A 13,148-nucleotide genomic window follows, 5' to 3' on the forward strand; every position below is an offset into this window, starting at 1 on the left:
GGCTAAACCTGATTCAGTCTGTCTGCCATGTGACACATATTTATCCTTGTGAAATTGTGGAATTATTTGAAAAGGAAGAAGGGATGAAAATGCCTTCTTTCTTAAAGGTAGCCTTATAGTCTAGAGCTTACAATACTGGTTTAATGGTGAAGGTAAGTACATTTCTTCTTTTTGGGTTGGAAGATAATTACTAATCAGAGATCTGTTAAAGCGAGGGAACAGTTTGAGGGGAAGTCAGAGCACTGTCAGCAGCATAAGGATCTCCCTCTGGGAATGGTTCCTGGTTTCAAAATGAAGAAGAGACTTTCTAAAAAAAACGCAATCGATTCAATCAAGATCCTAGAGCAAGACTTGAGAGGCCACCAGTGCCAATGGACTCTGTGGACAATGGTCACTTCTCCAAGGATTCCGTGAGTATTTACTGCAACACCTTGATGAGTCAGACAGGCTTCGGCTGCAGAATAACATACTGGATCAGAACTAACAAGGTTTGGGGTTGGGGACTGTGACTCATGGAGAAGACAATGGCAACCCACTCCAGTACTCTTGCCTGGAAAACACCATGGACAGAGGAGCCTGGTAGGCTGCAGTCCATGGGGTTGCTAGGAGTCAGAACGACTTAGCGACTTCACTTTCACTTTTCACTTTCATGCATTGGAGAAGGAAATGGCAACCCATTCCAGTATTCTTGCCTGGAGAATCCCAGGGACAGGGGAGCCTGGTGGGCTGCCATCTATGGGATCGCACAGAGTCGGTCGGACATGACTAAAGTGACTTAGCAGCAGCAGCAACTGTGACTCATTAGCCTTTTCAGATTTCTGTATATAGTTGAAATTGTCTCTCAGAAACAGGAGAATATGAACAAAGTTGTGAATAAGGTTGAGGCAAGAAAACTTGTATACTTGTGGAGATCACCTGGTTTGTGGCCTTCATTGTGTAACTGAGGAAAGATGTCCACAGAGATTGTGGTTGGTACCTGTCAGTGCTATGATGGGAAGCCAGGGGCAAAGACCCACGGAAGGTGCCCTCTCCCAACCTGCCCAGGGAAATTCCCAATTCCATAGCATAGATGGACTCATATAGGCATAGCCTGTGGTCATTGCTTGGAGGAAAGGTGCTCAGGCACTCCTGTGTCATCTTTTACAAGTGGAGCTGAGTTCCCTGTGGGCAGGGCCCCAGTTGCACCTTAATTTTGATATAATCCTGCCTTCTAAGATTACCCAGTATTAGTGCTTGGTACACATTTTTTTCTTCATGATTACACACATATGAATTAACAGCATGATGTAAAGGATCTACTGAAATAAATAATTTTATTCTCGAACTGCGAATCTTTCAGAAAGGTAAATAAGTGATAAAAAGAGGTCTCAGTTTTACTAACATGGGAGAAATTGCTTCTCTGCATGTTATCTGATGTTTGTAGCAAGACAGATCCCTTCCTCCTCCACCTTCTAGATTCTAGTCCAGAAGAACCCAGCTCTAAAGGGAAGCATTTAAGACCAATTTAGCAATCAATCAAAAGCATTTTTATAGAAGGATATTTCATTTACTATAAACCTGTATTTACTAATCTGAGAGGGCACAAGTGCCAATCTTGTGACTGCTATTATTCCTGTTGTTAGTATCAATAACATTTTGCAGTGTATAATATTTAACATTGAGAAGGCATGTCGCATTGTTTTGTTTTCATTCTCAACAGTTCAATGAAGTAACATTATCCCCATTTTCCTATGAAACAGTGAAAATTCTGGGATCTTATAAAATCTGCTCTGGTTTGTTTACTCAAGACTGAATGACAGAGGAAAACTTGGTCCTTGGATACCCTTTGAACTGCAGGTTCCTGCTCTTTCAACCACATGTAACATTTACTCTGAGTAAACTAGGGGACTCGGCTAATAGAGATGATGCAAGACAGGCTCAGTATTAAGGGAAATCTAATGGCAATAGAAACAAAATGATAACAAAATAGTGAGTTCTAGACTACCAATAAAAGAAGAAAAAATCTTATCTTTTGCTGATGCCTAAATCATCTGTCTGTATTACTAATTTTATACTAGATACAACTCTGTTTTGTGTTATGAAGTTATTTTTAAAGTATAGAATTTTCCTTTAACTTAATTTTAATTCAATTTTTCTATGTCTATTTGCAACTTTTAACAGTAGGAGTCACTATTTCTTAGAAATGTCACTCGTAAGTAGGAACACCCTTGACAATGCTTATGATTAGGCTAAAAATCATTCCACTGTCTTTCAGTGATATCAGTTATGCCAGTTCACAGATCCCATACTTTTATATGCTTCTGTGATTATTTTAGAAAAATAGGTTCCATTACTATGTCACAGAAGGATCCTCGTTTAAAATGGTTTGGGATGTCTGCCTGATTTCTGTATTTATCTCATACTAGGAAGCAGGGAAATTAACAATAGAAGTTAACTGTTGAGGCAAAATTTAGAATAGCATTTGAAACCCTGACAGCTAAGGTAGGGATGGCAGCAGATGGAAGGGAAGGACAACTGAAGTCATAGGTTTGTGTTATAATTTCACTAACCAAAAAAGCAAGAAAGAGTAGTCTTCTTTATTTCTTTAAATATTTGAAACTCAACCTTAAAGTATTTCCATCAGCAAATTTCCTTCTGGAATAAATGATTAAAACTTAATTTAAAAGCATAGACAAGCAAGAAGAATATACTGTAGAGCACAGGGAATTATAGCCATTATCTTGTAATAACCTAGAATGGAGGATAATCTGCAAAAATACTGAATCTCTATGTTATACACCTGAAACTATTATAATATTGTAAATCAACTATATTTCAATTTTAAAAACAACTTAAAATTATATAAAGTTCTGTCTAGAATACCTTACAATGAAACTACCCTATTGCATTTTATTTTTTTTTTTTTAGGTGAACTTTCTTTTTTATTTTATTTTATTTTATTTTTTTATTTTACTTTACAATACTGTATTGGTTTTGCCATACATTGACATGAATAAACTTGTGCTTAAAATGTGAACATAAAGAGGAAGTTGTATTAACAGGTATAAAAAAAGCAGCAGTCTGGGCATCAGGAGACCTGGTACTGACTCAGTAAACTCTGTGACTTGAAGCAATTTTTCAAACTTTCTATACATCAGTCTTCTTATTAAAAATAAATAAAACAAACATTTGGGTTAGAGACTCTTTGAATCTCTTTCAGCTCTAGAGTTCTATGTTTGTAAGACTGGTTGGAGTGGTTGATGAGAAAACTTTGAGTATAAATACTTGTAGCTGCACATACAGTTAAAAACTTGCCTTCAGCCAAGTCTTGGACTCTTACATAACAACAGAGATCAAACAGAAAAGAGTCCAAACTCCAGGTCAATCAGGTGGCCACTCCAGTTTCTTCAGCTGGGATCTGAGTGTTGAGTCCTGAACTGAATTCCTGATGTCATCCAGATGTCAGTAGAACTGGAAAGCCTTCCAAAACAGAGCAAAAGCCAACATATTTCCTGGTGCCAATGTTCTCTTGTTAGCAACTGGCCATCTACTTTGTCTCTTATAATAGAAAAAGAAAATTTTAAAACTTAAAAGGAGTGATCTCGTTCTCAGAACTTTAGAGACATTTGGCAAGCAGAAAAGTATTTTGACTACGCTGTATGAAGCCTCATCATTGTTCTTTCAAAGACACCTTAGCTTTTTCTGCATGTAAAATAAGTAACTACTAATTGTTTATAATGAGATCCCTTACGATTATACAGTGGAAAAGATAAATAGATTCAAGGAATTAAATGTGATAGAGTACCTGAAAAACTATGGACAGAAGTTCATGACATTGTACAGGAGGCAGTGATCAAGACCATCTCCAAGAAAAAGAAATTCAAAAAGGCAAAAATGGTTGTCTGAGGAGGCCTTAAAAATAGCTGTGAAAAGGAGAGAAGTGAAAGGCAAAGGAGAAAAGGAAAAATATACCAGTCTGAATGCAGAGTTCCAAAGAATAGCAACGAGAGATAAGAAAGCCTCCCTCAGTGATCAATTCAAAGAAATAGAGGAAAACAATAGAATGGGAAAGCCTAGAGACTCTACGAGAAAATTAGAGATACCAAGGGAATATTTCATGCAAAGATGGGCACAATAAAGGACAGAAACAGTACAGGCCTAACAGAAGCAGAAGATATTAAGAAGAGGTGACAAGAATACACAGAAGAACTATACAAAAAAGATCTTCATGATCCAGATAACCATGATTGTGTGATCACTCACCTAGAGCCAGACATCCTGGAATGCGAAGTCAAGTGGCCTTAGGAAGCATCACTACGAACAAAGCTAGTGGAGGTGATGGAATTCCAGTGGAGCTATTTCAAGTCCTAAAAGATGATGCTGTGAAAGTGCTGCACTCAATATGCCAGCAAATTTGGAAAACTCAGCAGTGGCCACAGGACTAGAAAAGGTCAGTTTTCATTCCAATCCCAGAGATAGGCAATGCCAGAGAATCCTCAAACTACCGCACAATTGTATTTATCTCACACACTAGTAAAATAATGCTCAAAATTCTCCAAGCTAGGCTTCAACAATACGTGAACTATGAACTTCCAGATGTTCAAGCTGATTTTAGAAAAGGCAGAGGAACCAGAGATCAAATTGCCAACACACATTGGATCATTGAAAAAGCAAGAGAGTTCCATTAAAACATCTACTTCTGCTTTATTGACTACACCAAAGTTCTTGACTATGTGGATAACAACAAACTGGAATATTCTTAAAGAGATGGGAATACCAGACCACTTTACCTGCCTTCTGAGAAATCTGTATGCAAGTCAAGAAGCAACAGTTAGAACCAGATATGGAGCAATGGACTGATTCCAAATTGGGAAAGGAGTACGTCAAGGCTGTATATTGTCACCCTGTTTATTTAACTTATATACAGAGTACATCGTGCGAAATGCCAGGGTGGGTGAAGCACAAGCTGCAATCAAGATTGCCAGAAGAAATATCAGTAGCCTCAGATATGCAGATAACACCACCCTTATGGCAGAAAACAAAGAGGAATTAAAGAGCCTCTTGATAAAAGTGAAAGAGGAGAGTGAAAAAGCTGGCTTTAAACTCAACATTCAGAAAACTAAGATAATGGCATCCAGTCCCATCACTTCATGGCAAATAGATGGGGAAACAGTGGAAACAGTGACAGACTTTATTTTTTAGGGCTCCAAAATCACTGCAGATGGTGACTGCAGCCATAAAATTAAAAGGTGTTTGCTCCTTGGAAGAAAGGCTATGACCAACCTAGACAGCATATTAAAAAGCAGAGATATTACTTGGCTGACAAATGTCCTTCTAGTCAAAGCTATGGTTTTTCCAGTAGTCATGTATGGATGTGAGAGTTGCACTATAAAGAAAGCTGAGTGCTGAAGAATTGCTGCTTTTGAACTATGATGTTGGAGAAGACTCTTGAGAGTCCCTTGAACTGCAAGGAGATCCAACCAGTTCATTCTAAAGAAAATCAGTCCTGAATATTCATTGGAAGGACTGATGCTGAGGCTGAAACTCCAATACTTTGGCCACATGATTCAAAGATCTGACTCCTTGGAAAAAACCCTGATGCTGGGAAAGCTTGAAGGCAGGAGGAGAAGGGGACAACAGAGGATGAGATGGTTGGATGGCCTCACTGACTCAATGGACATGAGTTTGCAGGAGGTGGTGATGGACAGGGAGGCCTGGTATGCTGCAGTCAATGGGGTCACAAAGAGTCAGACACAACTGAACTGAACTGAATTGTTTGAAAAACCACTTGGTAAATATGGAAAATCAGAACGTGACCATGGTGTGTTCTGTAACCCTGAAAAGGCCATTGCTGTTACTTGAGTACATCTGTTTCTCTCTCTTTGGGTGCACATATATCAACACAGGCATAGTGCCTGCTTTGTATACTAGAGTACAGGCATTTCCTTAATGTTATGCAATATGTTCAAAGACATTTTTTAAGTAAAGTCCAGTGCAAGAATCTATTAAAGTTGATTCATTAAACTCTTATGCTTAGGTTAATTTGTCTCCAATATTATGCTGTAATAACTAATACTACAAACAATGTTTTTGGACAAAATTATTCATCTGTCTCTTTTATTATCATTTTTTCATCCTATGGGCATAGATTATGAATATTCTTAAGGATGCAGATAAGTCTTGTTAAATTTATGTTCAGAAAGAATGCAAAGCTTTGAATGATGCAATGTAAGTATGATGCATGTGTTTGTGAGGTCATGGATGCTTCAGTTTAGGAAAGGCTGCAAAACTGATAATGTCCTTAGAATAAGGATTGTTTGGAAAAGAAAAAAATGTATGAATCCCCTGAAGATCAGTGTATAAGTATCAAATTAAATGGGTCCAATTTGAAGTCATGAATTCTCTTTGCCTGTCAAATAGCTGAATTTATTTGTAATTGTAGTAGAAAGCCCTCATTCAATATGATTTTACAGGTGATTTGAAGAACTTTTCAGCCCAGCAAAGTGTCCCAACTATGTTAGCAAAGATAAGAATAAGCATTTTAAGGTGTTACATATTACAGTAATATATATCTGTTACACAATGTCATTCTTCATGTTCAAAGAAGACACCGTTGAGTGAATGTTATTCTGTTTTTACAGAAAGAACAGAAACATGGTAGCTGGAGCTTTCCTCCTCCAGCTCTTGAGCTTAAATTAATTTTCATGTCTTCTGACCTGCCTCAAGCCATAATACTTCTTACCTTTGCATGGTTCTCTGTGGTTTGCAATTTTCTCATTCATTTCTTGCAGCACCACTCAGAAATGAGACTTATTTTTATTGGACAGGAAATGGCTAGTTAGGTAATTTAAATGACTAGCTCTAAATCATTTAGCTGGAACTCACAGTCAGATTTTCTTATAAAAATCAAGTCCTCTGTAAGCATGACAATAAGGAAGTGTACTGCAAAATGTAAATCATACAGCTGTGTTGGGTCACAATTTTCACTGATGCTGGGAAAAGGCAGCATTAACATGAAAAAATTGTTTGTGTGTCTTGTTTTGGATTGTTGTTCTTCCCCATAGATAAAAGCCTGTCGTGGTAAAAGAGATTCAGGGCAGAGGGAATCTCCACCACAAAGTGTGGTACCATTTCCCAGAGGAGCCAAATGGATGAGAAGCCTTCCACCAGGAAAAGTAAAGCCACATCTCTTATTCTCAGCCTACTTATGGAAAAGTAGAAGCTTATTTCCAGTGTTCTTTACACAACCTTGCTCTCCTTTCTCCTCCTTTTTCCATCAAGCCTCCTCACTGTGAAGACTGTCTCAGTGTAATATTGGACCAGCTCCAGCCTCTCATCCTGTTACCTATTGCGTTTTCCTTAGGGAGCACTGAGTTATCTATGAGAAATTAGGTCAAATGATCAATAAATCCTTGAACATAAGGAATGAAATGAGTCCTGAAAAGGTCATTTTAAACAAACCCCCTCACCTGTGTATGAATTCCTGCTGTAACATCCTTGCCCAGGAGCTATTTCCTCTGAGTGTGGAAACCTCCATTAATAGGGAAATAATTCGTTTGCAGGCAACCCATTTTTAATGGCAAAAAAAAAAAAATACTTTCTTCCAGTATATTTTATCTGTTTCTTCACAAGTTTTCTTTGTATTTCTCTTTAGTCCCAGTTCCCCAAGTACGCAGAGAAAACTTTTAATCTTTCTTTCTTTTTTTAAAATTTTTTATTTTATTTATTTATTTTTTATTTTTATTTATTTTTATTTTTATTTATTTATTTTATTTTACTCTATTTTACTTTACAATACTGTATTGGTTTTGCCATACATCAACATGAATCCTCCACGGGTGTACACGTGTTCCCAATCCTGAACCTCCCTCCCTCCTCCCTCCCCATACCATCTCTCTGGGTCATCCCAGTCAACCAGCCCCAAGTATCTTGCATCCTGCATCAAACCTAGACTGGCAATTCATTTCTTATATGATATTATACATGTTTCAATGCCATGCTCCCAAATCATCCCACCCTCTCCCTCTCCCACAGAGTCCAAAAGATTGTTCTATACATCTGTGTCTCTTTTGCTGTCTCTCATACAGGGTTATCATTACCGTCTTTCTAAATTCCATATATATGTGTTAGTATACTGTATTGGTGTTTTTCTTTCTGGCTTACTTCACTCTGTATAACCGGCTCCAGTTTCATCTACCTCATTAGAACTGATTCAAATGTATTCTTTTTAATGGCTCAGTAATACTCCATTGTGTATATGTACCACAGCTTTCTTATCCATTCATCTGCTGATAGACATCTAGGTTGCTTCCATGTCCTGGCTATTATAAACAGTGCTGCAGTGAACATTGGGGTTCACATGGAAACCCTTTCAATATTGGTCCATTGTTCCACTATGTGGAGACTTTAAAAATGTGTTGCTCTTCTAATAGGACAACTTGTCTGGTGCCATATCACCTACAAACAGTAAAAATGGTTCCTCATATTAGCTTTTTTAAAGCTGAGTATATGTGAAGGCAGAGTTTAGTGACATACCTCAAAAATATTTCCAAGTGAAAATTACACTGAGGAATTAGTGGATGTGCTCGTTTGTGCACTCTCTCTCAGGTATTTTAAAAGAGAACCCTTGGGTATATGATTTGCTTAATTCAAAGCAGCTCTCTATGTATAAACTTTCAAGCTTTATGGTAAATGAATATACAAAATGGATGAAATCCCAGACTTGAGGCTGGGAGACTCAGGTTCTGTGACTGACTCTTCCTTATCTTCCCCATTCACTTTATTTTGGAACACTGTGACATAAATACCTTCATTTAGTTTGTCCTGTATTTTCATGTGCTACCCATGCCTCTGAAGAAGGCCTTACTTGATTTTAAGAACCCTCTGAAAAAGGATCTTACTTGATTGTAAGATCTCTGATTTATTATCTTGAAATCAACTAAAGATTATGTCAAAAGAGGGTTATAGTCATGGTTATTTGAGTGAGAAAAAATGGTGAGACTGCATAATACCATCTGAAGTTTTCTCAAATTTAGCAGTGGGAGAAGTGGAAAAAGGCACTCACTGAAGGTATCTGTTATTCTCTAGGTCCTGAATTCTGTTCATTGCGCTATGGACTGGCTTTCATCATGCACTTCTCAAACTTCACCATGATAACCCAGCGTGTGAGTCTGAGCATTGCAATCATTGCCATGGTGAATAGCACTCAGCAGCCTGGTTTACTCAATACCTCCACAGAAAGACCTCTTGCATTCACCTTCAATCACTCCAACAGATCCATCAGGGAAGTTAATACAGCAGAAGTAAGTATAATAAAGAACAAGTCTCTTTATTGAGAGGGAAAATCCAGTTTAAAAAGAGGACTTGAATCTTGATTCTGTGGTGTACAGAACATGAATTATCAATAACAAACTAAAAATGTCTGGAACTATTTTTCTCTAAGATATTGCTTACCTCTGTGATTAGTCTTTCACTGAGATTATTATGATTACAAGGTTGGGGGTGTGACTATTGGAAAAAGTTGTGGATGCTTCTAGAAAGGAACAGATTACTGGATATCTTCAGTGAAAAACTAGGCACTGTCTCAGTACATCTTTCTGCCTGATTCTAAGCAGTTCTCTGTACCTTTTATTATCCTTGAGCCATTTTACAACTCTAAGTTCTATATATTAACAGTAATAAAATGATTCTTGCCCATAGCTCTGAAAATGAATTTTGTCTTGTGGAAAATCAATTGATACTCTCCTCCACTTGCCTTTCAGTAGAATAAGTCAGTTTTGCTATATATTTAACATATATTTCAGCATTACTTCCTGCTTATAAGTATGTGGCTCCTTGAATTCTCCTTTGGACCAGTTGTATCATCTTACCAATTCCTCATTAGCCAATTAGTTAAACAAAATATCACCTGTTCATCTTATATTTCTATGAGAATAATCATTATACCCCATTTAAATGTTTTCCTTTAAACTATCATTTACTGTACATTTCTAAATGTACAGTAAAATCATCCTCTAATTTTATGATTTTGTTACCTTGGAGCCAGCTTATTTATAATGACCTCTCTGCCTCGAATCTTTCTTCCATTATTCATTCTACACATTCACACTCCTGTGCATAAGAATCCAGGATACCTTCAAGTTGCCAACTCCTCTCTTGAAATGCTGCACTTCTCCAGAACCTGGCCCGCTTCTCAGCACACTCATATCTGCTGTCAGTGGCTCAGGAACAGTCTTTGCTCTGAGCAAGTCAGAGTCCCAGTTAGTTTCTAATCATTGTGTATCATTCCAAATGCTACAAGTCCACTTCTGCTGTATTTCTTCAATGACAATGAGTTTTCCTATTTCTCTTTATACAAATCATAGTTATTCTACAAAGAATGGTTTAAGTACTTCTTCCTTACTGGGACCTTCCCAAATTGTTCTTCCGTCTTCTCAAAGTCCCTATTTTACTGCTGTTCATCCTCAGGCTTGAATTTGGACATGAATCATGTATCTTGCTTTATTTATAGTTATTTTATATTTTGTATTTTATGTTTTGGGGCTCTTCAGTTTATACCATGGTGCCATGTATCTATCTAGTGGCTACCAAAAATTATTTATTGGGTTATATCAGAAGAGAAATGTGGTCTTATTAATGTGTAATATGTGTTTTAGGAAGTCAGTTCTGCTAGGATAGACCATGATTCTTAAATTTGATTTTAGGGACTGATTTTGATAAGCATTCAGTAAAGATGTATTTTGAAATTTTTTGAAATGAGAATCAGCATGTCACCCAAATTATTTACTAGAACCAAAATAGTTAAAAGGAGGTCTTTCACTATATTTCATTTACATCTTCCTATCAACTACCTATATAATCATTCTTTATCACTTTTCCTCTTCATTTACTCTATTTTGTCTCCATCTAAGAGAATCAATTTAGGAATATAATGGGTTGTTTGGAAAAGCTGGAATATTTAAGTTTAGTAAAAAATGGAGAGAAACCAAAAGTAATATTATATAGGCAGGCCTGAATCCAGGTGGCACAATGGTAAAAAATCTGCCTGCCAATGCAGAGGCATAGGAGACACAAATTTGATCCCTGGGTCGGGAAGATCCCCTGGAGTAGAAAATGGCAACTGCTCCAGTGTTCTTGCCTGGGAAATCCCATGGACAAAGGAGACTGGCAGGCTACAGTCCATGAAGTCACAAAGAGTCAGACACAACCGAGCACAAGCAGCTCTGGCTATAAATTAGATTTTTTATAAAATAAATTCTTAGTAAAGAATTTTCCTTCCCCCCTACCCCTACCCCAACCCCAGGTCTCTGTATATGAATGGAGTCCAGAAACTCAGGGTATCATCTTTAGCTCCATCAACTACGGGATAATACTAACTCTGATCCCAAGCGGCTATTTAGCAGGGATATTTGGAGCAAAACAGATGCTTGGTGCTGGTTTGCTGATCTCCTCCCTTCTCACCCTCTTTACACCACTGACTGCTGACTTTGGAGTGATTCTGGTTATTGTGATTCGGACAGTCCAGGGCATGGCTCAGGTAACCAGTTACTTTCTCATTCTGTGTGGGATACAGGTTCCCGAATTCTACTGGAGATCGAGTCTTACTAATTGTCATTTCAGGGTATGGCATGGACAGGTCAGTTTACAATTTGGGCAAAATGGGCTCCTCCACTTGAACGAAGCAAGCTCACCAGCATTGCGGGATCAGGTAAGGATGCATGTATGGATCACAACTTTGTAATCTGCTTCACCGTACCACATCTTTCCTTCTATGCCTAGGTTGGTTTGGAGGACAGGGAGAAAAGTACTTTTAAAAAAAATTCAACAATGTAAGACAGTCACACAACAAATTAGATAAATATACCTGTGCTATAAAGTCACAAAGACTTCAGACAGAAAAGACCACTGTGAGCATTGTGAGGGCAATCAGGAAAGCATTGTAGGGAAAAGTTTAGAACTTTAAGAGTTTGTATAAGTGGAAAAAATCAAGTAACTGTATAAACACCATGTTAGCAAAGATATAAAATGAGAATTAAGACTATCAGTGGTAAGGAGATAAATCACGCTTGAAAGTAAAGTTTAAAGAGTGCAGTTTTCTGAGCTCTTTACTCTTCTAAGCTAATAGTCACAACAACCCTGTGATAACTATTTTAAACTCTCATTTTACACAGCAGGGAATTAAAGTATGCAAAGATGAGCTAAATTACCCAGAGGCAAATAGCCAGCAGGTGGTAGAATTGAGGTTTAAGCCCTAGCAGTTTGGTCCCAGAGTGCACACTCTGGATCACCACACTACAGTGCCCTTCTGAGTGTGTAATCATACTAAGGACTAACTTCATCATTGCTCTTTGCCTTATACTTGAAGAACAGAACTGAGGGTCATAAAGCCTCTCACTCCCGGTCCAATGCGTGGCTCCATCCTGCAGATTTTTACTACAAAAACAACCCTCCTGTATTCTGGTTCCTTCCAGTGTAGTTATCATGTCTTCTAACTGAATATTCCCAGTTGGTCTTTCTCCTCTTTGCTTCCTTCAAACCTCCCTTTTCATCAAGTCAAGTTATCTCCTTAAAGCATAGGTGGGGCATTTTTGCTAATTTGCCTGGGAATCTTCAATGTATTCCTCCATGTTAAGATAAAGATGTTATAACACGGGTATAAAGTGCTGCGGTTCATGGGGTTGCAAAGAGTCGGACACGACTGAGCGACTGAACTGAACTGAAAGATGCTTTACCATATGGTCTCCTCCTGCCTTCCCACTCAGTATTCCTCTGTAAGCAAGGCTCAGGTCATACTACATACTAAATGCACTTAAAGTCTCTCTTTTTCTACAAAAATTCCATCCACCCTACTGCTTAGGGTGTGTAAACAATTTGTTGATTTTATCATCAATTTTAATTTTCTCCTCATGTCTCCTCATTTCTCCTTATACTTCCATAGAAAATTATAGTTTTACTATCATATTTATATTTCACATTTTTCCCCAAAATTTCATATTGGGACCCATTAAAGTGGTCATAAAATCAATTTAGTAGGTCAAAACCAGTGTTTTAAAATAAAATTGAATAGAATAAAGTAGAAAATTTTGGAGTGAATTTCACACAGTAAGGCCAAGTATTGATTCATGAAATTTCTGTTTGAAGTGTGTGTGTTTGTATTTGTGTATATACTG

At 37.6% G+C, this 13,148-nt stretch overlaps 1 protein-coding gene and 1 long non-coding RNA gene across 10 annotated transcripts in view; one reads left to right on the forward strand and one right to left on the reverse strand.

The window, feature by feature from the left end:
- The window catches only part of LOC132658266 (uncharacterized), an 81,412-nt gene that overhangs the window by 7,290 nt on the left and 60,974 nt on the right, over positions 1 to 13,148 (reverse strand). The gene's annotated exons all lie outside the window — the stretch shown is intronic.
- SLC17A2 (solute carrier family 17 member 2) overlaps positions 1 to 13,148 on the forward strand; it is a 22,929-nt gene continuing 9,781 nt past the window's right edge. For 5 of the 9 annotated variants that reach the window (XM_042236945.2, XM_060403415.1, XM_027958934.3 and 2 more), the window contains exons 1-5: positions 1 to 152; positions 7,044 to 7,154; positions 9,067 to 9,281; positions 11,282 to 11,515; positions 11,599 to 11,686. In XM_042236945.2, coding sequence (XP_042092879.1) covers positions 7,127 to 7,154; positions 9,067 to 9,281; positions 11,282 to 11,515; positions 11,599 to 11,686 — 565 coding nt within the window. In that variant the 5' untranslated portion in view covers positions 1 to 152; positions 7,044 to 7,126. Of the gene's footprint in view, positions 7,155 to 9,066; positions 9,282 to 11,281; positions 11,516 to 11,598; positions 11,687 to 13,148 lie in introns of all 9 variants that reach the window. The other 4 variants (XM_042236946.2, XM_060403418.1, XM_060403416.1 and 1 more) reach the window with 2 other exon arrangements.

This window comes from Ovis aries, chromosome 20 (genome assembly GCF_016772045.2).
Source record: "Ovis aries strain OAR_USU_Benz2616 breed Rambouillet chromosome 20, ARS-UI_Ramb_v3.0, whole genome shotgun sequence".
Classification (NCBI taxonomy): Eukaryota; Metazoa; Chordata; class Mammalia; order Artiodactyla; family Bovidae; genus Ovis; species Ovis aries.